Below are 24139 nucleotides of genomic sequence, written 5' to 3'. Positions count from 1 at the left end.
TTTCATACGCTACGATTGGTGCTGATTAATTGATTATACATTGTACAGTCAGCAATACTATTTGCTTAGCACCTTTGCATACAAACTTCTATGTCGGGCGGTCACTTTTCTCTGCAGCCGACTACATTACTACATTAGGTGCAAGGGAGTCGGCAACGCGTTCGTAACACCAGTCGCAGTGTCTATAGGCTGGAATGAACGGTAACGATACGATAGGCACAGTTATTTGCCCTCGTTATGGTATTTTTATGAAATAATCGAAACATTCGTTCAATTTACATTACATTTATTTTATAAATAAATAATTCACACAATCACAGTAATATACATACATTCAATAAATGCATCGACGAATAATGTAATCCAGTAATAAATAAGTTTGATAGATACATTTTATTCGATCAGATCACGCGCTCTCCTTTAGTTTTTGAAGAAGCTGTTGACTGGCTCTGCTGTTATCATTCTTCAACGTCATCAACATGGATTTCTGAAAAGAAAAGTATCATCAGTCGGGGCAAGTGGCAACTGCGTGAGTTCAGTGACGCTTTAACGCTCAAAGATTAGTCCAGCTATGTAAGATGTGCTAGCAATAAAAGCCAGAACTGCGTACGAATCTCAGGAATGTTATGAGGTTGTCCATGTTTTAATTTGTTATGTTGTGTGTACCGCAAAGCAGCTATTTAACCATAGAAGGTAGGATCCTATAGAAGTTGTATACGCGTGCCTCCATGAGGGACAAAACATAGGCAATGCGACACTATGATTGGTCGAATTTATTTGTTGCCCACCATAATACATACTAAATTTACGGTGGGGAATAAAAAAAATGTGAGACTGTGACAAGGACAAACAATAATAGCGCTTTCGCGACTACTCCTACTGAAAGATACATAAAACTATCCCGTTCGGTCATTTCCCCCACCCCTCATGCCAGATCCAGTTAAAATACTAGATTCATGTATTTAACCCTTTACCAGGCTGACATTTCAAAAATGGAATGTCTTACTCATCGAAATAGAACACATGTTTGAAGTGCCGTATGTGGGAAATGTATACCTACGCCTTAGCGCCACTTGGCACCATCCCACTAAACCCGGGGTAAAGCGGTTAAAACGTTAACCCAGTGTCAAATTGTATTGGTAACCATGGTAACTCTAGGTTTAACCGGTTAATCCCGGGTTAGTGAAATGGTGCAAGTGGCCCTTAGCCTGGTAAAGAGTTAAACAATATGTAATAATCGCACTCGAAATTTAGTTGATCTTTACTTGAATATTTTTTTCGGGAGATGTACACACTCTTTTAGGTGTAATTTGAAAAGAGGAAGTATACACATAATTTTATAAAATATAATACGACGGTAAATATTTTTTTTTTTAAGAGATTCATATTCTGCTAAACCAACTTACAGGAAGCCTTTGACTCGTATCCTGTAATTTTTGCGAGAGCATCCACAAATTAGCTGCCAGGTTAGCCATCGAGCTGTTGTCCAAGTCACCTCGGCGCACAACTCTCCAGAACACTTCGAGGGCTAGGTCGTGCTGTTTCCGAGTCTCCTTGGCGTCGCCCAGCGCTTTCAACACGACGAGGAGTTCTTGGCATATGTTTGTGGAATATTTTTCGATGCTGTCTATGTACTCGGCCTCAGATCCGTATAACTTGTCATTGGATAGCACTAAAACAGAAAAGACGATTTTAAGCCTTTTGGACGCCAATGACCGATATATCCGCACCGTAGGTTCAACGGCAAAGAGCAACAGACCTACGTGCATATGCATAAAGTTCAATTGGTTGGTTCGGTTGGCGGTAAACTAAATGTCATAAACACAGTCTAAATGTGAGCGGTGTTATTCGCTCTATGTTCAGCCTCCACCAATATAAGTATACCTAATTCAAATTTGACCGCAAGTGGTAGAAGCACATTCCGCCGCACTCTAAATTTAATTCTAATAGTATTCACAAACGTTTCAATTTGAAGTATAGAGGTAGTGAGCCATGCGTTCACGATACCATTAACTTTAAATTGGCCCCTTTACGGCATATCTCTATGGCCAGGGCCGGATCTAGGGTAGAGCGAGTGGAGCGGCCGCCCTAGGCGCCAAATGGTATTGGGGCGCCAAAATGGCCAATATTGTGAAAACAAACATCTTGAAAAATGCACAGAGCGCCAAAACTTAATCTCGCTCTACCCTGATCGAGTATTCGGGCCGGCGCCGTCTATGGTTTATTTACAATCAATCAATCAAACCATAAACTGATACAAGAAATCATTGAAGACCAACCTCCTTCTATGCCATAAGCATAAGTTTCACGAGTCATTTCGCACAGCAGGTCCAGCGTGCGCAGAAGTGACATGTAGTACACCGGGTCGGTCTTCCTCCAATGGATTCTCTCCATGGTTTTGATGAAGCCACTCAGTATATAAGCTTTCACACTGCTGTCCATGTTATCCTAGAAAATATACCCCATTAGAACGACAGTTGACAATGTAATATTTTTAGGGTTCCGTACCCAAAGGGTAAAAACGGGACCCTATTACTAAGACTCCGCTGTCCGTCCGTCCGTCCGTCCGTCCGTCCGTCTGTCACCAGGCTGTATCTCACGAACCGTGATAGCTAGACAGTTGAAATTTTCACAGATGATGTATTTCTGTTGCCGCTATCACAACAAATACTAAAAACAGAATAAAATAAAGATTTAAGTGGGACTCCCATACAACAAAGGTGATTTTTGACCGAAGTTAAGCAACGTCGGGCGGGGTCAGTACTTGGATGGGTGACCGTTTTTTTGCTTGTTTTGCTCTATTTTTTGTTGATGGTGCGGAACCCTCCGTGCGCGAGTCCGACTCGCACTTGGCCGGTTTTTTTTAGGTAATATACCTATATAGCGTGTGTGGACTGCACCTGCTTATTGGCGCGAAGTATCAATATTAGGTTTCGGCTTAGGTCACGTTGGCAGACTCACGATACCTATACCTGTAGTTGAAGTAAGCATCAAATAGATAGTGACTGCCAAAGTAGCCAAATATATTTTAACACGCCTTTACCATCGTTCTCATACCGTTACCATCCAAATAAATTAAATTAAATGTGTCACTAACGAAATTGATCCTTTGTTGGTCTTAAATAAATTTAATTTAATTTAAAAAAATAAGGATCTGTACCGAATGTCCCGATATATTTGGCCACTTGGCCGTCACTAATATGCATGACAGTACCTGTGTATAAGACAGACATGTTTTGACCTATCATTCACTACTCACCGGCATTATGAGAAGAGTTGAAAGGAAGTCACTCATCAGACTGCTAACTTTAAAGTGGGTCATTTTCTTTTGACCGTCCTCCATGATGAATTCGGGAATGTCTGGTATTAAACTGATGAGCGCTTTGAAATTGGCTTCCGCTGAAATTATACAAACACCAGTTATAACCCTCTCCAGATATAGACAACAGGCGGATGACCATACTTTTGATATAACTTAAAATTAAGTTATAACCTGAGTGTCAAACCTGAGGGCCTACCGCAAAGATTTAGTTATATACATCTCTATCGCTCTTGCAAATTCGTATGAGGCAGATAACGAAATCTCGATTTACGATGTTCGCGGTTGGTGCAGCGACGACACGTCACGAGGCAGTACGCGCGGCGCAAGCGCTCTGCGCCGCCCGCAGCGCTTGAAACTTGTAATACAATAGATGGTTTTGCTTTGATTATGTACGAGTGATACCTTGTCCGACGCAGTTATTGAGCAGCGCGGCCTGGCCGGACAGCAGGTAGAGCTGCGCGCGCGCGAGCGGGCAGTGAAGCGACGGCACCGTCACGAAGCAGTACGCGGCGCAGGCGCGCTGCAGCCAGCCGCGCGTGCCCGCCGCGCCCCGCGCGCCCAGCGCGTTTACACACTGCCGACAAACCATCTCTGTCATTGTTAAACAAGAATTAACGTTAACGGAAGTTGTTTGAGATTATAGGCCGGGAGTCGACGAATCGCGGCTCGTTGAAAGTACAGGCAAAAAAATCGCACTTGGCGTTCTTAGATCATTGAAAACCACATTTTCGGCTCTTTGAGTTTCCTAAAACTGGTGAGTTCTACTGCGGTTGGTTGTTCTTCTCAAAAGTTTGCCGACCCCTGTTATAGGCTGTGGTGTGTTAATATAAGCCAACAGGTTTATTCTATAAATCAATCTGCACAAAACATAACCAGGACGATACTGTCTTTAAAGGCCAAGCCACACCGGATGCGTGTGCGTGACGTGCACGTACACGTACGCGTCCCGCTGCGTTGTAGAATACGAAAACACATAAGAGAGGACACACCGCTTGCGTGACGTGTGCGTGACGTGCGCGTACGCGTGACTTGCACGCAACGCAGCTCCGACGAGACAAACCGGCTGCGTACTGCGTGCACGCGTCCACGCAGCGGAGCGGCAACGTCGCTTCGTTGCGTGCAGTGATGACGTTGTGTTTGACGATGACGCAGCGCACGCCACGCAGTGTGCTGCACACGCAGCCGGTGTGGCTCGGCCTTTAAGCCTTACTCTCTTACGCACCTAGCTGTAAAACTTACATGAACGAGTGCCACCAGCACGGCGTCCAGCTTGATGAAGGCGGCGCGGCTCTCGACGTAGAAGTTGAGCTGTTGTTCCGGGTCGTCGTGGCTCACGGCGCGCACGTACTTCGCGATCAGCTCCGCGCACAGCTTCACTTCGTCTTCCACTGTCACAGCGCTGCAAACACAATCTCTTTATAATGTCGTTACGGATCAGTAGAAATCAAATCAACAAAGGTCTATAGACATATCTCACGGTTTTAAACTAATAATCGTAAATTGAAACTGATGCCATATACCTACATATTTAAGTATGAAATAAAAAGTGAGCATGCCCTCTAGTACAATTTCAATTGAAATATCTGACTATTAATCGAATTTAAACTAACATTATTATTGTTTTAAACTATTTTTGAAAAACGTGTTTTAATTAGAGATGCCAAGAATATTCGGCAACTATTCGGCCACTTTGCCGAATATTCGGTATTCGGCCGAATGTTGCCTACTATTCGGCCGAATACCGAATATCTGTTGCACCTACCTAAAAAGAAAAATTGCACAATAAAAATAACCAAAAACTATGTAGGTATATTTAGAATGTGTTTTTGGAATGTTGTTAAATACGAAGACCCTTTTTTGAGCATTTGTTGATTAAACAACATTTTATTTTTATCATGAGTCTGTTTTGTTTGACTCTATTCATTAATGCTGTTCAACAAAAATATATCTTAGCTAACGTCATCTAACGTTGAGCTTTGTTAGCGATCCGTTTTCATAATAATTGTAACTCAAAATGTTCGCATGTCATGCCGAATATTCGGTATTCGGCCGAGAGAGGGGCCGAATATTCGGTATTCGGCCAAAACCACTATTCGGGGCATCTCTAGTTTTAATACAAGATGAAAAATGTTATGATGTTAAAACTTTACTTATGCTATGTAAAGTAGGTCGTTCTTACTTGATAGACTCGTGCAGTATACAGCACAGGCGCATTAGGCTCCCGATCACGATGGGGTCCTCTATCTGTACCAATTTGTACTTGGCAAAGAATATAGACAGAACCGTTTTCGCCATCATAGTGCGAGCGTTGGACGTTTGGACGAGTTCCACAAGCGGCATGAAAGCATCCTGCAAAGAAAAATCTAATTAGGTACGAGTAGATCCTTGCAAAGATTCATTGATTGTACTAGATGTGACTTTTTTAGTTACCTATCAATCTAAGGGGCATAATTTTTAGTTTTACTTTACACAACTGATACATTCAGTGAATCATTACGTCATACGGTTCATATTGTTACCTACGTACCTATGTCAAATCTACACAACATTATATTTGATTGTGGGTATGTCGACCTTATTTTAAGGAAACACGTCTCAAACTACTGATGTACCTAGGGTTCTTTCGTGTTTATTTTTCTGTATAGATATACATGTAGGTACATAGATGTAGTGTAGGGACGGACGTATAAATATACATACATAAAACGAATCTATAGTGTAAGTTACCATCAAAAATAGCTCCTCGACATCTGGAATCGAGTTGAGCATCCGCCGAACAACGAATTGGAAGCTCCCAGAAAACTCATCGGCGGGCTTCCCGCATTTAATCATGTACCTGATGGTCCCGCGGAGGATGATGTTCACGTGTTGTGTCTGAAAACATTCACATATTATTTATATATATTTTTGATTTTGCAGATTTCCAATTTAAAAGAGTGTGAGCGTGTGTGTGTGTGTGTGTGTGTGTGTAAAGCTAAACTCATGGGCCCTAAGAGATAACACCTATCATAAATTGTATATGAATGTGAACCTTATAATATACAGGTTAAAGTTGCGTATTGAACGGACTACTTACGGGTTTAATTAACAATTTTCTAAAGACTATACTTTCTCAAATTAGGACTGTGCACAATAAAATGGCTATACACTTACTGACAGATGCATGCAAGCAAACTGTAGCCAAGGACCCAGCACTTGAAGGAAGTTGGTGGTCGACTTCATGTTGTTGGCGATCTTCCACCAGGTTTGTATCAGCGCCTCGGACGCCATCTGGTGGTGGCTGTCGGCGGTGCACAGGTGCTCACCCAAGGCCGTCAGGATTTCGCTTAGCATTACTACGCAAAATAGGAAATGAAAATATTTTTTTGTGTACTTTTTTTATACTATCTAAAATTGTTATCAGTGTTATCACATATAAATATTACTAGGCAACACAATGTCGACTAAACCTAACATAACCAGAGGTATTGGCCCCAAGACACTGGCCGCATTGGCTCGTTGTACGGCTAGACTTAGCCTCTGGGAGAAATAGCGAAATATAAAGAAAATATTGTCACAGAAATATAAACTGTGTTTTTTGGGGAAAATACTGAAATATGGCGAAGATAAAAATAATAATAAATATGCGCTTAAGTCTTAAATAATATTCTGATTTTTAAATACCTACCTAATATATGAACGAGTACGCAAAACGATACACTAAACATACCCATTTTCTCTGCGGAACTCTGTACCATTTCCAATATTTCTGTAGATTTCTTATTAACGCTTGTAGAGTCAAAAGCCGAAACCAGACAGTACAGTAATAACTCACTGAAAAATATAAATTAATCAAATTACAGTTACACGACACCAGTGTACTGTACAGTCGCCATCAGATATATCGGAGCGGCCAAGGTGTTCACAATATCTGAGCGCCTACCGCGAACCACGTTCGACGTGTTGCCTCTCTGTCGCACTTGTAAATTCGTACGTAAGTGTGACAGGGAGGTAACACGTCGAACGTGGTTCGCGGTAGGCCCTCTGAACATATTAGAGTGCGTCTAACGCCCTGGCAATAGAGGCGTGTTCAGATATTTGTGAGCGCTTTAGCCGCCCCGATACATCTGATGGCGTCTGAACAAAAAATATTTAATAATTTTCATACTTATTTTCCATGTTCTCGCATTTTTGGAGCAAGTCCTCTAGAGAGTATAGAGAGTATAGAGTTAGCTTGCATTTGTTGGAGTTGACGGTCCCATACATCAACCAGTCCACTGCGGGCACATACAGGCTCAAGTACCTGTCGAGGGTCAATAACTGGACCTCATATTTTTTTCGAATGGCTGGTTGAAAAATCTGAAATGAGATTTAAGTAATATACTGAAACACACTCAACTTGTTAGTAGAAAAAGGCGCGAAATTCAAATTTTCTATGGGAACTCTTCGCACCAACATTTTAAAAATTTGCCGCCTTTTTCTACTGACAAGGCCGCTGTTCCAGAGTATATTAAAGTTGGTCAAACCAAATTGTCAGTAAATAAGAACAAAGAAAACTATACTCATCGTTTTCTTTTGGGTGCTAGTACTTAGTGTAAGACAAAGATAGTATCGTTCTCTCTGTCTATGTTTGAAATGAGACAGTGCTTTGACAAACTGTATATGCCATATACCTAATTATTAATAAAAGGACATGTTTTCCGAAACGCTCACTAATGTATGATATAATTAGTAATTACCTGTTGATATTCTTCAAGAAATTCTTTCAAATTGCTGTAAAAGAATTCCTCACATTCATTCCGCAGTAAACTAGAAGCAACTTTGCAGAGGTAAAGCCTCAGGTAGGTAGCGACCAATGGGTTGCCTATGCCTCTGATCATCTTGGTGAGCCTGGCAATGGCTGGCTTTATTTCGTCTTTGGCAATAAATGAGTAGCATTTTAGCAAAGTCATTTCCATGTACAACCTGGGCAACAACTCTCTTATTGAAGCCATTTTGAATAGCCAATTCTGACATGTTTCCTTGGCTGCATCAGGAATCTCAGTGGGGTCAATGTCTTGGACTTTTTTTGAAACGTTGGTGCTAAAAAAAGACAGTGAATAATTAAATACACGTGTAAGAATTGTAAGAACAAAATAATAAAGATGAATGAAAACTGTGACTTTTATTACTAATTTGAATCTTTCTGCTAAGAGAATAAAGGCGTTATTTGAATATTACATGTAATAATAAAGGTGTTATTTGAATATGAATATACACATTATAATAGAGAAAGAAAACTTACCCATAACTCCGCTCTTTGAGTCTAGAAAAGACTAGATTACCAAATGTGTCTAAAGTATCAGTGATCAATACAAACTTGCTGGGATAGAATTGCATTACATTCACGTCAGATAATAATTTAGAACATTGAATGGCGATTTTGAATGCTTTGACGCGTTGTTCACTAGCCCACGCCTAAAATATAATAAAACAAACAGGGACAATAATATATTATACAGTATAATACTGACTTATTTATATATAGAAGTATGTATTATGTTTTCTCCATTGACAGGTATTTTTGTATTTTAAGGATAATATTGTGATAATTACACAATTGTGGTTAAAGGATCTTGCTTTGTCTTTACCTAATACATTCACAGCCAGACAAAAAATTAAACAGTACCTACTCGAAAAACCATGCAATATCTATACTATCATAATAATAGTGTATGTCGAGCACCCACATTTACAAAGCTTTTATTAAATTGACATAAGTATAGGAAGTGGCTTCAAATGGCTTTCAAAAATAATAGTCTAAAGTCTAAAACATATACACAATGCTGAATGGATTTCGTAATTTAAGACATATCCAACATATTGAATGTGTTAACTTGTTTTTTTAAATACCTTTTTGATTTCTTCATTCAGCACATTGATTTTGGTGACAAATTCCTGCTGTGATAAACCCATTGTCTTTCGCACAGTGTCTTCATCAAAGTCATCCAACTGTTCAAGCCTGTGCTTTACTTTCTCATTTAAATTGGAAACCTGGCGGATAAGAGCTGAAAAGGAACTAACTTAAAAAAAAAAACAAAAAAAAAAGAAGTGCTTATTAGTAAATAATGTGAAGTGCAAATATTAAAAAACGTAACCAAGGGTACTGCCAGCAGCGGGGACAAGCTCAAGCTGTAATGACATACTGTAATTAAGCTCTAGTAATGTGAAGGCACATTGTGAGCCCCACCCACGGCATCACACTATAGGCCTAATGGTCTTTATACCAGAAATAATGAACCTCCATAATAATATAAGAATAAAGAATATACCTTTTTCGCCACCTGGCAGAAAACTGCTGATAATAGTCAATTTTTCTCCGGTAGTATATTTGTTCAGAATAACGGCACGCCTGGATGTCCAAGCCTTAGAATAATTTATGCTGCCATCAGATACTTCCACAGGTAGTGACTCCTAAAAATTTTGCAATTGATTTATGTAAAAAAAATATATAATTATTTTATATTGATGTATTTTTTTTGTCATTACTAGTTACAAACATAAATTTCTAATTATAACCAAAAAAATGTGTATTTTCATTACAACATTTTATTGATTGTATTACTGTAGTTTTCTTTGTATAGTCAATAACTACACACTACACATCAAGGTAATAAATTGTTCAAAGTCAACAAATATGTGGCATTGGTATAGGGAAACAAAGGGGGTAAAATGACACAATCCCTTATTCCAAGTGTGTGTCAGCATAGCTAGGATTCTGTAATCTAATAAATCAATCAACTAATAAATTTTCCAAAGACCAGAGATACCTTTATGACATTGATTGCATTGTTGTTACAGAATCCCATTATTCCATATTTGATCCATCATTAAACAAGTCATCAGTCAGAAACTAGCAAGTAATAAAAAACAGAAAGTTTGTAAAACAAAATGAAAGAACAATAATATAATATTAATCTAAAAAGAACTACCTCCAGTTTACAAATGGAACTGATGTAACGTTTTGAAAATCTTACCTCTGCCAGGTCCATTTGCTCAAACCTAAGTAGTGGATCAACCTCTTCAAATGCAGAACTCCATTTATTCAAGTTTTCAATAAAGCTTGTACTTGAACTTATTTTCTGAAATAATTCGAATATGGGATAATTTAATTAAATGTAACTAGCTTTCATGGTGCATTAGTTATACACTGTAATGTCATGTAAATATTTTTTTTCAAGTACCTATAGACATAAATAAATAAATAAAATCAATGTTTAATTTATGTTAAACCTTGTTCTGTTCATAAATAAATTGAAAATTTATAGTGTAATCGTGGATTGTATAACTATCTCCAGATAGTTAAGTGTTACTGTTACTTACTGCTGATACAATATTCGATTTAAGTGGATGATTTGTTACTTCAAATTTAGGATATTCATGTTTAACACTTTTACGATTTTTCTTTGAACACCTGTAATAAGTAAAAATATTTTTTATTTGATTTAAAACCATTTAAACAGTTATTACCCACATGTTACCCACACCATTTTAAAGTATATAAACAAAACAACCGTATAGATAGGCTAAGTGTTTTTTTAAATAATTATACGATAAGATAATCTTACCATTCGTAGTAACTAGGCATAGTGAAAATTTTTATTAACTTTTAATTGCTATAAAATGTTAGGATAACATAAGACTTTTATATATTTACGCCTCTTATTTGTATTTCTTGCTTGAGCTGTCAAGAATATCATGTCAATTGTCAATTATCATGTACGTTATCTCTCATTAAATAATAGCGTTTTTTTATCACAATACTTTAGCAGGCATAACGTGACAGAACTTGGACATAACGTACAAAGTAGCATAACAACAAGAAGTATATAAACATTTAAATTTACACGAGCATTATATAATATAAAACATAAAGACAAAAACATTTAAAAAAATACCCCTGTTTCAGCATTTTAGGCTTCCTCGCGAAACCTAGGGAAGTATCGAAATGTACTCAGGTCGGTCAAGCCGTACCCAGACGAGCTAGGCAAATCGACTGATTTGATCAGGAAAATAATTGGCGCCAATCTCATCTAGCGTCCACACGTACACAATTTAATCACCAATTTGCATTCCATAGATAACTTCGAAAATGGGCATTTTTGCGGACGCACCTGCTGATTTGATCGGGGAATCAAATTGACGTTTACGTCTGCACGGCCTGTTTTGATCGGACAATTTCATAAGATTGACGAAAAATAGTCTCGTCTGGATTCCACTTAAACCTAATACTAGTGGGGATTTATAGTGTGTCAACGGTCTGCCTGATTTCAAACATAGACAGAGAGAATCATACTATCTTTGTCTAACACCCAAAAGAAAAGTTTGTTCCTATTTACTGACAAGATTTGATGGTCGTTCTTGTCTACGTGACAGCGTGATAAAACGGTGTCCGTCACTTTCTTTCCCACGGTGTTAAACAGTGACAGTTATTTTATCACGTGGATAAAGATGGATAAAGCTATCCATAATAGGCTGGCAGTATAAAAAAAGTGAGACTGTGATGGACAAAGATAATAAGACTATCCCGTTCTATCAGTTCCCCCACCACCGATGCCGATGCAGAAGGCCTACCGCGAACCGCGAAATTTCGGTATCTACCTCTTTATCGGCCGACGAAATATTTAGGACCGCGGTAGACCACGAGGCGCCTTCCTTTCAATGGATCCTTATTTTCATTGGGTTTAATTTAATCAATTATGATGAAATTAATTGACAAATAAAATCCATATCTTAAATAGGTACTTGTAAATTTTATTTATAAATTTAACATTGAAGGAATCACTTCCAAACCCGCTTATTCACAAGTTGGCATCGGCGTCAGACTATGAGGCGCAAGTGGCGTAACCTTGCCAATCTGCGCTCAATATATCTGGCAGAATCGGCTGACGCGTGTAGTTTAAGCAGCTCAAATACTTCCTGTTAACCACGTGTTGTGACTTGCTGAACGAAATCGACCGATTTTGTCAGACGCGGTGTCGACCCGTGTCACAGATAAAGGTCCCCTAGTCATATTCTGCCCTAGGTAATAACTGGCCTAATAGATACAAACGTTTATGATAACAAGCATTAAATATCTAGTTGGATGTACAAAAATGCTTGCGTCATTTTGAGTGATTATGTAATGGTTTTTCCGAATTAATAGCTTGGTCACGAATGCTATTTGGTACTAACAACACCAATAAAAATACCATTTTCAACTATAATATACTCTAGTACCTACACATGTTAAACACGTAAATAGATTTAAAATCTACAATGTACATCAGATCCCAGTATTTTTTGTAATTCTAAAATAAATATAAAAATAATATCACAGATACCTAACAGTATCTTATACATGTTATATATAGTATAAACAATTCCATTTCTAACAATAATGATGCATTCTTAGTAATACAAAGAATAATACTTGTAATAAATACAGATTAATACTAGTATTCATATCAATCTTAACAATAAATTATATCACACTCATCATTATGCTTAACTACAATTGATCTAGCTACAACTGCAACCTTTTTAAGGCACAGGTGGTTTGAATTCCTTATTACATTAAAGCTGTTTTATATATGAATTTTTAGTAGTTTTGTAGACGACGGCATCATACTTTCAGGAACTTTTTCCTTTTCTAAATGCTTCATGTAGGCTAGGAAGGAGGTCCACACCAGGCTGCACAGGCTGATGAAAGGCACACGGTTCCTAGCAGGGATCAGGCAGAAGTTGATCATGGCTACAGCGGGCCAAATTGATGCTCCAACCTGAAAAATAATTAAACTGTTTATACCAAACCTGCTAGCATGAGTTGCATCTTGCGCGACTTCAAGTGCGCGCGAGAACGCAACTCATGCAAGACAATCTGGTTTAGGTACTTGATATATGGTTTAAATACATCTCACATATTTTTATGAAAATAGGACCCAATTAAAAAATATGTTGATATTACAACTGAAAATGAAAATGAAAATGAAAAATGTTTGAAAATGAAAAATGTTTGAAAATGAAAAATGTTTATTTGTTAACAAAGAGGGTACAGTTGTAAAGGTTGGAGTCTTCTGGTAAGTATAAAATACTTGTAACAGAAGACACCGCTCTTCCATATTATCTAAGGCTTAGAACTTAATTAACAAATTTAATATAAGTAACAACAATATTGTTGTCTAAGAAGAAAATAATATAAACTTAATATTGGGAATATTAACTAATTACTTAGCTTTTACTAATACAATTTTATTTGTTTTGATTTGATTGGTATAAATTTTAATCTAATACAAATTTCCTAAAATATGTGTGTGTGTGTGTGTGTGTGTGAGAGAGAGAAAGAGTGTGAGTACATGTACGTCTATTCTATATTCGGTTCTATACAACTGCAGTCTGCTTGTAACCTAGAAAGAGTTGGGGGCTGAAGGAGCATGATAGGCAAGTGGAGGTATGTTGATTTCTCAGGGGTCCTGTTCATCAAATTCTAACTAATTAATTTACATTAATGTATAAATATCTGGGTGACCGAGCTTCGCTCGGAAAACATATAAAAACTCGAAAATGCGCGTTTTCCCAGAGATAAGACCTAGCTAGATCGATTTTTCGTCCCCGAAAACCCCCGTATAGCAAATTTCATCGAAATCGTTAGAGCCGTTTCTGAGATCCCCGAAATATATATATGTATACATAAATAAATAAATAAATAAACAAGAATTGCTCGTTTAAAGGTATTAGATATGTATATGACATGGAATCGGCCTACTTGCAAGTCTGAATGTTGAATATGAATAATATGATGCAACTTTCAAATATGCATATACTAAACTATACATATATATTTAGATTACACAGATAGCACACTAAAACAAATAAGTAAAGCTGATATTTAATTCTTATCTTAAATGCTCAGTTTTCTTACCTTATAGGTAGGCCAGAATTTGGATTTCACTTCTGCTATAGCTTCATTCAGAGGCTTCATTTCCAAAAGGCTCATTCCAAAATAAAAACTACACATTGCACATGGTGTGTATGTGATAGTTTCAACAAATGTCTGAAATGTAAAACAATTTATAAATAAAATACCTGCATCATATTTGATATTGTGTTCTTTTATTAAACCTCTATTGCAATACAACCCAATGAACATCACCTAAGTAAGGACATGTGGCTTTTTATAGAATTATAGATGCAGATGTATGATGACCACCTCATTTCCAGCTTAATTGGTATTTTTAGAGTCTGAGTGACCAAAGATATCACATTATTGGTAGTCAATACTTAGGGTGTAGCTGGTTAAAACTAAAGATGCAATTAGCAATAAGTTCATTGACAACCATCAAACACTACAATTACAAATAATTTATATAATTACTGTGGCATATGTTAGTAAATTTCAGGTAATTTCTTTCCTTTACATACTAATAGTTAACCTTGAATAAATTATGGATATGATACATTACACAAAAAAGTCGTGGCAATAGTTTCCATTTTTATGACACATAAATATACTCATTGACTAATAAAACCCATTATTGCATCATTGGACTTTCTATAGTTTATATTTGATAATATAATGGAAGTGTAAATGCTACATTTGTATTTACCTTAATAATGCCAGCTCTTATTGTATTTCCAGGCCACATTATGCTCGCAACTGTCAACCAAGTGTAGAGTGTAGGTGCAACATAGCAAGACCCGTACAGGCCATAACGAGCACACCTCCACCAGTCATAGCTTTCTGAAATAGAAATGATTGCTGAGAGAATCACACATATTCTATAGTTATTAATTTACTCCAGACAAAATGAGCAATAACTACAATTCATGACTTGGCAATATGATGTGTAATATTATTCTAGAATGTTCTATTGTTCTGGATAATGGTTTCAAAGTACTTTACCTAAATCCTTGCCCTCAAACGTTTGCTGTATGAGGCTGGATGTAGGCCAGATAATACTATAAGATGCCATTCCTCGTAAAAGAGGATACTTCTTGAAAAGCACTTTGCATTTACTATAAACAGTCATGTCGTAAAGGCGATTGATGGGCTCGAACGGATATCACAAAGTTACTCCTGTTATGTAATTATTCCCATAGAAAAATAAAACTCGGCCTTCAGTGTTTTCTAACGGGAAACGACCGTGGAAATGAACCTCAGCAATGTAGGAAATCATTATAAATATGACAATTTTGTTTGGTTATATGCCAAACAGACTAATTGCAATGTCAATGTCAGTGTCAAGCGTGACAGCAAAGGCCTCCACAGGTGTCACTGATAGTTGCTACAATTTGTGACATTGCGGCATTTGATCGATCACCGTAGATGTAAAAGCCCTAACACACAACCGAACCGAACCGCAACCTTGGTGTGCCCTACCCATTATTCCCCTCCTAAGGTAGTGTGATAGCCATTTAGACTCGCGGCTCGCGGCTCGGCTCGCGGCGCGTCCGAGCCGGCTCCGTTTGATTATATCCTCCAAGATTGCGCTTATCCTCACATTCCTTATAGCCGTTTAGACTCTCGCGCAAGCCACGAGACGAGCCGCGAGCCGCGCCACGAAACGCGAGTGTAAGCGGTGGGCTCGCGGCTCGTCTCGTGGCTCGCAAGCTCGTCGAGCTAATATAATTTAAACACTGCATAAGGTTTATAACCGAATGACAAGCCGAACGCGAGTGTAAGCGGTGAACTCGCGTCTCGTGGCGCGGCTCGCGGCTCGTCTCGTGGCTCTCGCGAGAGTCTAAATTGGCTATAACTATGCTGACTTGCGCAACCTTATGCACCGTGCGCAAGTATATGCGTTTTGGAACGTAGTCGTTGTTGACAACTTGACAGTTCAAAAGTGTATCATGTTTTATTATCTGTGGCACTCTGGATTTCAAGTGTTGAGCAGTGTTGAGTTGTTGAAACTTCGATTTTTTACTATTCGGAAAAACACAAATATCAAACCTTGATTCCGAAAAGGATTCGTTAATATGTTTTGCTGCAAAGATAAAATGAAGTTTGAAAAGTTGCGAAGTTAAAAGGGAGCTCTGTGTAGAAAAAATATTTAAAATAAAGGTTGTATATTATTTTGTAAAATGTCGAGTAACTCTTTATTGTTTTCTCTTAATAATGAGGGCAAAGTGTATGCATTACCTACAAGTGGATCATGTTGGAGGGAATTCATGTACCTCGGTTTGGAATTTAAAACTTTATCAGCTGTGCCACATTTCCTTTGGGCAGTAGGAGGGGACCGGCAAATCTACCTCCACGTTCATGGATTAGAAATCCCTATCCGGGTACAAGAGGAGTCCTACGAAAATGAACGGTGGCTGCCACTAGAAGGGTTCAGTGGAAGGCTCCTGCCAACTGATAGGTATCACTTTTCTTCTCAAGATGGCACTCAAGACAGAGCAATACAACGCATCAGGTTACCCTCCATGGCTTGGCAATGGGAAGGAGAATGGCAACTCGAACTTACATTAGATGGCCACCCTCTAGACCATGATGGATGGACGTATGCAGTTGACTTCCCAGCCCAGTTTGGGCCCAGTAAGCAGTGGAAGTCTTGTGTCAGGAGGAGAAAATGGTTCAGGTACAGAAAGTTTAGTGCTATGAACTCCTGGTGTGCTATAGCACCCCTTCACAAAGACCCCACTCAGGAACCTTTTATTGATGTAAGCATTGGAGGAAACCAAATACCATTTGCAGGGCCTGGTACACTGTCAGTGTGGGCAATTACGGCTCATGGGCGAGTCATGTACAGAGCTGGCGTAAGTGCCACATCCCCTGAGGGCTTGAAGTGGATTAACATTAGCATTCCACCTAATTGTGATATTAAACAAATATCTGTAGGAGCTACAGGTTTAGTATGGGCTCTGCTTTGGACTGGCCGAGCCATAGTAAGAAAGGGTATTACAAAGGATTCACCTACTGGAGAAGCTTGGTTAGAAGTGAAGTCACCGAGTGAAACAAAGCTCACTGTCATCTCTGTGGGATATAATTCTGTTTGGGTGGTGAGTTCTGACAGTAAAGTTTGGTTTAGAAAAGGTGTGGAAGGCAACACTGCTGGCACTTCTGAAGTATCGGCAATGGGCACTGGCTGGTTAGAGATCACAGGAAACATGACTCATGTGTCGGTGGGAGTGAACGATCAGGTGTTTGCTATAGGAGAGTCAGACAAGAGCATATATTGGCGCAGTGGAATTACACCTGCGGAACTAACTGGAAAGAGGTGGAGAATGGTACAAGCCAATATGCAACTAAGTCGAACATCAAGTTCTGCAAGCATGGTATCATCAGCATCTAATAATGCAAAGCACCATAGTTTGACCATGCTGAATGAAACTACACAACTAAAGTCTCATATTAATATTCAGAATTCTTGGGAAGAATCCCATTCGGCACCAATAGAGCACACACTGCCAATAAAACCACCCAAGGAACACATTTCCAAAAAGACTACAACAGCTACAGATATTGATTTAACAGGTAAAAGTTATGAAACAACTTTGAAAAATCCTCGAGCTTGGAGTCCAGTGCGGAGTGTGGGCTCAGTGGTGGGGATGGAAGCCCAGCCAGACAGCGACAGCAGCGTGTTTGATGTAGACTCTGGCATGTATTTTGATGAGGAGGTTAGTCAGACTGCATGGGGAACATGTGACACAAATTGGACTTTTGTAGAGGCTGGGGCTTGCTGCATTGATCCCGTACAAGTGCCACATTGGTTTACAGATAGTCAAAATTCACTAAATTCAGACTTGAATGCTAATTGGCGTATCCAGATACTAGATTGTTTAAAAAATAGAAATAATCAAGATCTTGACCTCTCTGACTATGGCATAGCAATCGATGAGAAGGGCTGGACTCGCAGTTGTGAAGCTAGGTTAATCACTGCTAACAATGCTGGAGAGGAGTGTATTCTTTCACTGTACTGGCATGCCTTAGAAAATACAGGGACATTGTCAGTGTTTAAGCCTGATGGTACAATTAAATTTATTTTAAACCTGGGTGAAGTTACAAGTGTTATGTCAGCCTCTGAACCAGGAAGTCCCAGATTAGCCTTAACAGTACCACGACAAAACAAAGAGGCTATTAAAATACAGTTCATGACAGAAATGGAACAAGAAGAATGGCTAAATGTGCTGGTGGATATCACGTCGCAAATAAACGGACTCTCTGGCAAGCCTTCTGCAAGTTCTGTGTGGGCTGTTACTAGTTCTGGGGACATACTGAACTGGGATCCCATGCCATCCCAACAAAACAATGAAAATAAAGGGTCTTATAGCAAGGAATACCAACTGATAGGAAAAAATATAGTGCCAGGATTTGTTACAACATTGGACAACAACTTCCCACCAGGCACCTCCCTCAAAATTGTTGGCAGCTTATTTGATGAAGTTGGTCGGTTTCATGTAAATTTACAAGGTCCAGAGGTAAAAAAACAGAGGCATAAAATCGAAACTGAAGTCACTGAAGTTCACTTTCATTTTAACGTTCGATTTGATCAGAATACAGTTGTATGCAATACAAAAACATCTGGTAACTGGGGTCTGGAAGAGCGTTATGATTTACCTCTAGCTCCTGGGCAAGAATTTACAATCAACATTATTTGTATTAGAGAGGGCTTCAAGGTTTTTGTTAATGAGAAGAAAGTTTGTTTTTATAGGCACAGATTAACTCCAGATAGCATAACATCAGCACAAATTTTAGGCCCTATGAAACTGTATACAATGGAATACACCTCCACAAGTCCAATTATAGGTCCAGATGAAATGTATTGGCGGATGATAGGAGGATACCTAAGAAGGATAGAGAGTGGTCAAAATGGAATCGTTTGGGGAATAACACACGACCACAGAGTCTGGGTCTACACTGGAGGATGGGGTGGAGGTATATTGAAAGGTAACTAAATGCATACTCTTTTTATTAAAAACAGTACCTATATTTTTTTCTTAGTAGAAACTAAGTAGTCAGATTTTCAGAATCAATCATAAATATTTCTTATTTTTCATTACAGGAATAGGCAGCAATGATGGCATCAACTCAATGAATGATACTCAAACATACTGCATATACGAGAACCAGCGTTGGAACCCCCTAACTGGCTACACGTCAGTCGGCCTGCCCACGGACCGCTACATGTGGAGTGACATTACTGGGAAACATAAGAGAACAAGAGAACACACAAAGTTGTTGAGTCGCCATTGGCACTGGGTAAGTATTGAGCCTTTGACCGCCAATGACGTCAACTGACGCGCACGACTGCAGCCCAATCCACCAAACTTCTACCTTCGTGCATTCCGACAAGGTTCATGATGGCGCGCCACGCTCGAAAGGCGTGGCATTCAAAGGGTTTAAACAAATCATACATAACTACCAAACTATGCATAACCGTAACAGCATGACACTGAAAATCAATAATAAGGGGCCACATTATAAGGCACTTTCCGTTTTCATTGATCTTGAATATAATTCGAATGTGTACCTTCTTTCGCAAGAACAGGATGAATTTTCGAATGCAGTGTGCGTGTTGGGTTGAATCCCTCCCTAAATACATATATAATTTTGCTCCCTTGTTACACAATCTACTCATCATCTTCCTCGCGTTGTTGGCGTGGGCACTAGTTTTTATGAAAGCGACTGCCATTTGACCTTCCAATCCAACACAGAGGGTAAACTAGGCCCGTATTGGGATTAGTCCGGTTTCCTCACGATGTTTTCCTTCACCGAAAAGCGACTGGTAAACATCAAATGATATTTCGTACATACGTTCCGAAAAACTCATTGGTACGATTGGTATTGTTACACAATCTACTATTTCAGCGAAATCAAAAAAAAATCAATAAGTTTTTATTATTTTAACAAAAAACATTACTGATAAAAGCATTGTTAGAAATGTATAACATGAAGCCGATTAGGAATAAAAATACACCCATGAAAACGATTATCATTGCAAAAACTAGTTATTTAACTGTTAACAGTGAATAAAAAAATCAAAACCATTTTCGGTTACTGGTGTAGTTAAAGTGACGTCACAAAGTTTGTGACCCCCCCCCCCCCTCTCCCCTTGTCATGGTTCCCATAGGACAACAACAACAACAACGTATGTGTGTGCAATGTAATATAACACCAATATACAGTAAGCTACTGACCCCCCCGCGCGAACTCTCTCTAGCAATTTAATTTGATGTATAGGAGATATATAGGACCATGATTCAGGAGACAAGTACGAGTATAATACATAGTTAATAACACTTATAATGTTGCAGATATCAGAATGGATGGTGGACTACAATACTCCAGGAGGCGTGGACAGCGACGGCTGGCAGTACGCGACCGATTTCCCAGCACCGTACCATGGAAAGAAGATATTCACGGATTGTGTTCGGCGCCGACGGTGGTACAGGAAAGCTCAGATTATTACGGAAGGCCCGTGGGTCCGAGCCGGAAGTACCCCGCTACTGGACATATCTTTATGGGCAAGTAATGTGATTAGTAGGTAGCTAGAATATTTTCGGTCAACGGTATAATGGTAGTACAAAAATAAAGGAGCGTATTCCCATCTTAAATACCGGCAAGGCACTTACAACCCCTCTGCGGTGTTGCGGTTGTCCATGGGCAACGGGAATCGATTACCATCAGGCGATTCGTCTCCTAGTTGGCTGCCTTCTATAATATAAAAAAGTTAACCCTTTGACCGCCAACGACGGTCACAAGCGCGCACGTTTACAGTGCAATATTAATGCATTACAAATTACAATAAGGTATACGATGGCGCATTGCGCGTCATAGATGATACGCGGGGCGTTCAAAGGGTTTAAATAATGTAAATTTATTAACCAACTTTCAAAAAGGAGGAGGCATGTTACAAGTTGACTGTTTTAGTTGTTTACCTCAGTGTCAGGTCATAGCCGAAACTTACTAATTATTTAACTCTGTATTTTTGCTCAGAATGAAGGTGACACAACTTCAGTGTGGGCCGTCACACTGGGTGGAGATGCAATATACCGAACCGGAGTCACAGTCACAACTCCCGCGGTAAGTTTTAGGAAAAAAGGTACCTTATCAGTTGATAACTGGCAGATGAGATGAGAGGTATGGTTAAAACGTAATTTAGACTTTGCTTCGTTTTTGAAATTTTGACGATTAACTGTTTGTCTTTTTACTATATATTGAATTTATGAACGTATGTATTTGAAATTGTTTGCACCGATTTGCCATAAAAGTTGGTCATGAGATCAGTGAAAATTGTATTTCGTCAACTATAAGTTATAACATTTAACTTTTTATCAGTCCAGCTAGTGATAGCTATCGTTAAGCAAACATATTTTTTTTACTAAGCATCGTTTCCGATGGGATCATTATACAATAATGAACAAATGACTGCATTTTAGGGTACTCACTGGGAACACATTAGCAACCCACAATCTTTAATCGCAATAAGCACGAGTTGCGGAGTTGTCTGGGCCGTAGGCCGAAAAGGAGAACTTTACTATAGAGAAGGAGTCTCCACTGACAACCCTGCAGGTTCCAACTGGAAGTTGATTGAAGCACCTAAATGCACTATTGGATTTTCGCACAAAACGAAAGTTACTGTAAAGTCAGTTTCGTTATGTAATGGAGCGGCCTGGATTATCCTAACTAACGGTATAGTGGTTGTCCGAACGGGCATAACCAACACCTGCCAGGAGGGAACACACTGGAAGTATCTCACAGGTATTTATAACCATTGAAAATGAATATGTAGTCGTAAGTGTCGTAACTAATTACTAATGAGTGTTACCCTGTAGTTGTAGAGCTAGCTTAGGCAAAATTATACTAACCTAATAATAATATGGTGCATTAATTGTGTATATATGCTTGAATATAATAACCATGTTAAAATTTTAGTTCCATTTACGGACGACAAGAGCATGCATTCGGTAAAAGCTTTATCACTGCATCGATTAATAATGCAATTGTTTGGTAGGTACTTATACTGGAAAATATTCTGATTAAATTTCTATATCCATTCGCTACACCTACGAGACTAATTGGTACGTCAATACACTGGGCATTTTATTTATACTATTAGAATAAAATTGTTTGCAAGGGCACACTACTATCTTGAAAGGATCTAAATGTAGCATTTTTTTGAAGAATGGCGTTCGTCTGCAGTACGTTACCTACTCGCGTACGTAGTAACATAGTATAAAAAGTATTCGACAACGATCATTATACTATTACTTTTGCACGGGTGTAGCGACGTAAAAATACTGAACATGGTGAAGCGAGTGGATAAATGCACTAGTTAACCTGCCCGGTACATTTGTAGATAACGAGATGACATTCAAGCAAGTGTCGAGCGGGGAGAAAGGCGTGTGGGGAGTGGACAGTGAGGGGGTGCTCCACCGCCGGCTCGGGGTGTCGGCCACCAACCCGGTCGGCATCGCGTGGCAGCCCGTGCTGTCCGGCGGCGGCGCCCTACTGCACGTCTCGGCCCGAGGACGCCCGCTTTAAATATACTCTATACCTTATTTATTATTAGTCATGTGAAATCGTGTACCAAAGCTTGACTAAGTTGTGGCCGATTTTATCGACTTGTCGAACGAAGGAACTTCCAACTTAAATATTTCTACCAAAGAAAATGCTAAAGACAGTGACACTTCCATATTTCTGCTGCCCCCGCTTTATATGAACTATTATGTATGACTGTTGTAATTTATCCGAATTCATGTCTTTCGCAGTCTATGGTTGGAAAAATTGGCCCATGTCCCATGCGTCCCTATAAGGATCTCTAAAAAAATACTTGTGATATAATCTTCCAAGTTAGACTGCAGCTAAAAGGCTTTTATTTATTATGCTCATATCGTATTAAATTGATGTACGCCCCAAGGCTTTAGGTAAGTGATTAGTATATAATAATTATAATTAGAAAAAACGACCCAATGAACTTAAAACTGTATTTGACTGAATACACCTATTCGCATTCAGTATTTTATGTATCGGCTTATCAAATCCTGCAGTTTACTGAAATAGGTCACTTCGCACACAAGGCTTAACAATAGAATTGTACGTACCTAATACCTATGTTGTTTCGAGATACATATTTATTTTTTCGACGCCAGTGATATTATGAGTGTAAAATGTATTTCTAGTCATTAAGGAAATTGTTAACGTTAAGCTCTCATTTTAAATATAAGCCTGAGCAGAACCATAATATAATAATGCATTTAACAATGTGTTAATATTTGTCCATTGATTGCAACGTCCGCGATGTCTGAAGAGTCCAATACCAGAGCGGCGTCTTCCACAGCAATCACACACATGACGAGAGTCCAAGGGTGGTGGTGACATGGTTAGACCTTTAAAATTGACCTTTGGCCCAACACAAAATCATCAAAACATGTGTTGGATACAAAATGAATGAGATTACTTTAATTTTCAAATAGTGAAATGATAACATTTTAATCTTACAGGTACATACAAAATGTATTGAAGGATAATTAAGAAACGGAATCTTTTATACTCTTTATTCTTAACAATTGCACCTAATATGAGTCAAATAACCTCACAGGAGTCATAGGTTTACTAGTACAGGCAGAAAATACATGGTACAGACAGATAGTAAGACGGAGTTATTGTAGTGCGTATTTCATTCGTGACAGTAAAATGATCTTTATTATGTTGGTGACTGGTAGAGCGCGGCGCGCTCATTCTTTCTTCCGTGGTGACTGGCCAGATTTGAAGTCAATTAATGAAGTATGTGATTACATTATGTTACATGTTCTATGAGTGGCTAAAGCTTTGGTTTCCTCCGAAAGCGGTGCCGTCATATAACGGCCGTCTCCATACAA

General features: G+C 38.9%; 3 protein-coding genes across 5 annotated transcripts; 1 reads left to right on the top strand and 2 right to left on the bottom strand.

The window, feature by feature from the left end:
* Window positions 1-370: 370 nt before the first annotated feature.
* LOC134648792 (VPS35 endosomal protein-sorting factor-like) lies at window positions 371-11039 on the bottom strand. 2 transcript variants are annotated; one of them, XM_063503349.1, is made up of 18 exons: window positions 10909-11039; window positions 10664-10754; window positions 10318-10422; window positions 9613-9754; window positions 9194-9363; window positions 8586-8758; window positions 8041-8383; window positions 7470-7660; window positions 7032-7135; window positions 6476-6657; window positions 6050-6196; window positions 5502-5671; window positions 4562-4721; window positions 3725-3896; window positions 3260-3399; window positions 2280-2448; window positions 1407-1672; window positions 371-487 (listed from the first exon to the last, which is right to left on the bottom strand). In XM_063503349.1, exons 1-18 carry the CDS (start codon window positions 10926-10928, stop codon window positions 407-409), a joined length of 2826 nt encoding a protein of 941 aa, XP_063359419.1. In that variant the 5' UTR covers window positions 10929-11039; the 3' UTR covers window positions 371-406. The 2 variants fall into 2 exon arrangements, with proteins under 2 accessions (XP_063359419.1, XP_063359420.1); XM_063503350.1 differs by having other exon boundaries at window positions 9194-9348.
* Window positions 11040-12588: 1549 nt separating this feature from the next.
* On the bottom strand, window positions 12589-15557 carry LOC134649233 (mpv17-like protein). Its single transcript, XM_063503951.1, has 4 exons — window positions 15222-15557; window positions 14926-15059; window positions 14241-14372; window positions 12589-13101 (listed from the first exon to the last, which is right to left on the bottom strand). Exons 1-4 carry the CDS (start codon window positions 15346-15348, stop codon window positions 12907-12909), a joined length of 588 nt encoding a protein of 195 aa, XP_063360021.1. The 5' UTR covers window positions 15349-15557; the 3' UTR covers window positions 12589-12906.
* Window positions 15558-16182: 625 nt separating this feature from the next.
* LOC134648791 (tectonin beta-propeller repeat-containing protein) lies at window positions 16183-23161 on the top strand. Of its 2 annotated transcripts, XM_063503347.1 has the most exons (7): window positions 16183-19205; window positions 19321-19517; window positions 20573-20782; window positions 21255-21341; window positions 21698-22019; window positions 22194-22268; window positions 22618-23161. In XM_063503347.1, exons 1-7 carry the CDS (start codon window positions 16400-16402, stop codon window positions 22800-22802), a joined length of 3882 nt encoding a protein of 1293 aa, XP_063359417.1. In that variant the 5' UTR covers window positions 16183-16399; the 3' UTR covers window positions 22803-23161. The 2 variants fall into 2 exon arrangements, with proteins under 2 accessions (XP_063359417.1, XP_063359418.1); XM_063503348.1 differs by lacking the exon at window positions 22194-22268.
* The last annotated feature ends 978 nt before the right edge of the window (window positions 23162-24139 follow it).

The sequence above is a fragment of the Cydia amplana genome, chromosome 6, assembly GCF_948474715.1.
Source record: "Cydia amplana chromosome 6, ilCydAmpl1.1, whole genome shotgun sequence".
In the NCBI taxonomy this organism is placed as follows: domain Eukaryota; kingdom Metazoa; phylum Arthropoda; class Insecta; order Lepidoptera; family Tortricidae; genus Cydia; species Cydia amplana.
This window is presented reverse-complemented; position numbering and strand designations above follow the sequence as displayed.

Excerpts from the sequence above, each read along its gene's own strand:
- LOC134648792 (XM_063503349.1), bottom strand. The coding sequence starts at position 10,928 with ATGCCTAGTTACTACGAATG. Across the intron at positions 10,423-10,663 it reads AATCGAATATTGTATCAGCA|AAAATAAGTTCAAGTACAAG; the intron begins GTAAGTAACAGT and ends GAATTATTTCAG. Across the intron at positions 7,136-7,469 it reads TGCGAGAACATGGAAAATAA|TGAGTTATTACTGTACTGTC; the intron begins GTATGAAAATTA and ends TATATTTTTCAG.
- LOC134649233 (XM_063503951.1), bottom strand. The coding sequence starts at position 15,348 with ATGACTGTTTATAGTAAATGCAAAGTGCTTTTCAAGAAGTATCCTCTT. Across the intron at positions 14,373-14,925 it reads TAAGAGCTGGCATTATTAAG|ACATTTGTTGAAACTATCAC; the intron begins GTAAATACAAAT and ends TTTACATTTCAG. Across the intron at positions 13,102-14,240 it reads AATTCTGGCCTACCTATAAG|GTTGGAGCATCAATTTGGCC; the intron begins GTAAGAAAACTG and ends ATTATTTTTCAG.
- LOC134648791 (XM_063503347.1), top strand. The coding sequence starts at position 16,400 with ATGTCGAGTAACTCTTTATTGTTTTCTCTTAATAATGAGGGCAAAGTG. Across the intron at positions 20,783-21,254 it reads TACTGGACATATCTTTATGG|AATGAAGGTGACACAACTTC; the intron begins GCAAGTAATGTG and ends ATTTTTGCTCAG. Across the intron at positions 22,020-22,193 it reads ACACTGGAAGTATCTCACAG|TTCCATTTACGGACGACAAG; the intron begins GTATTTATAACC and ends TTAAAATTTTAG.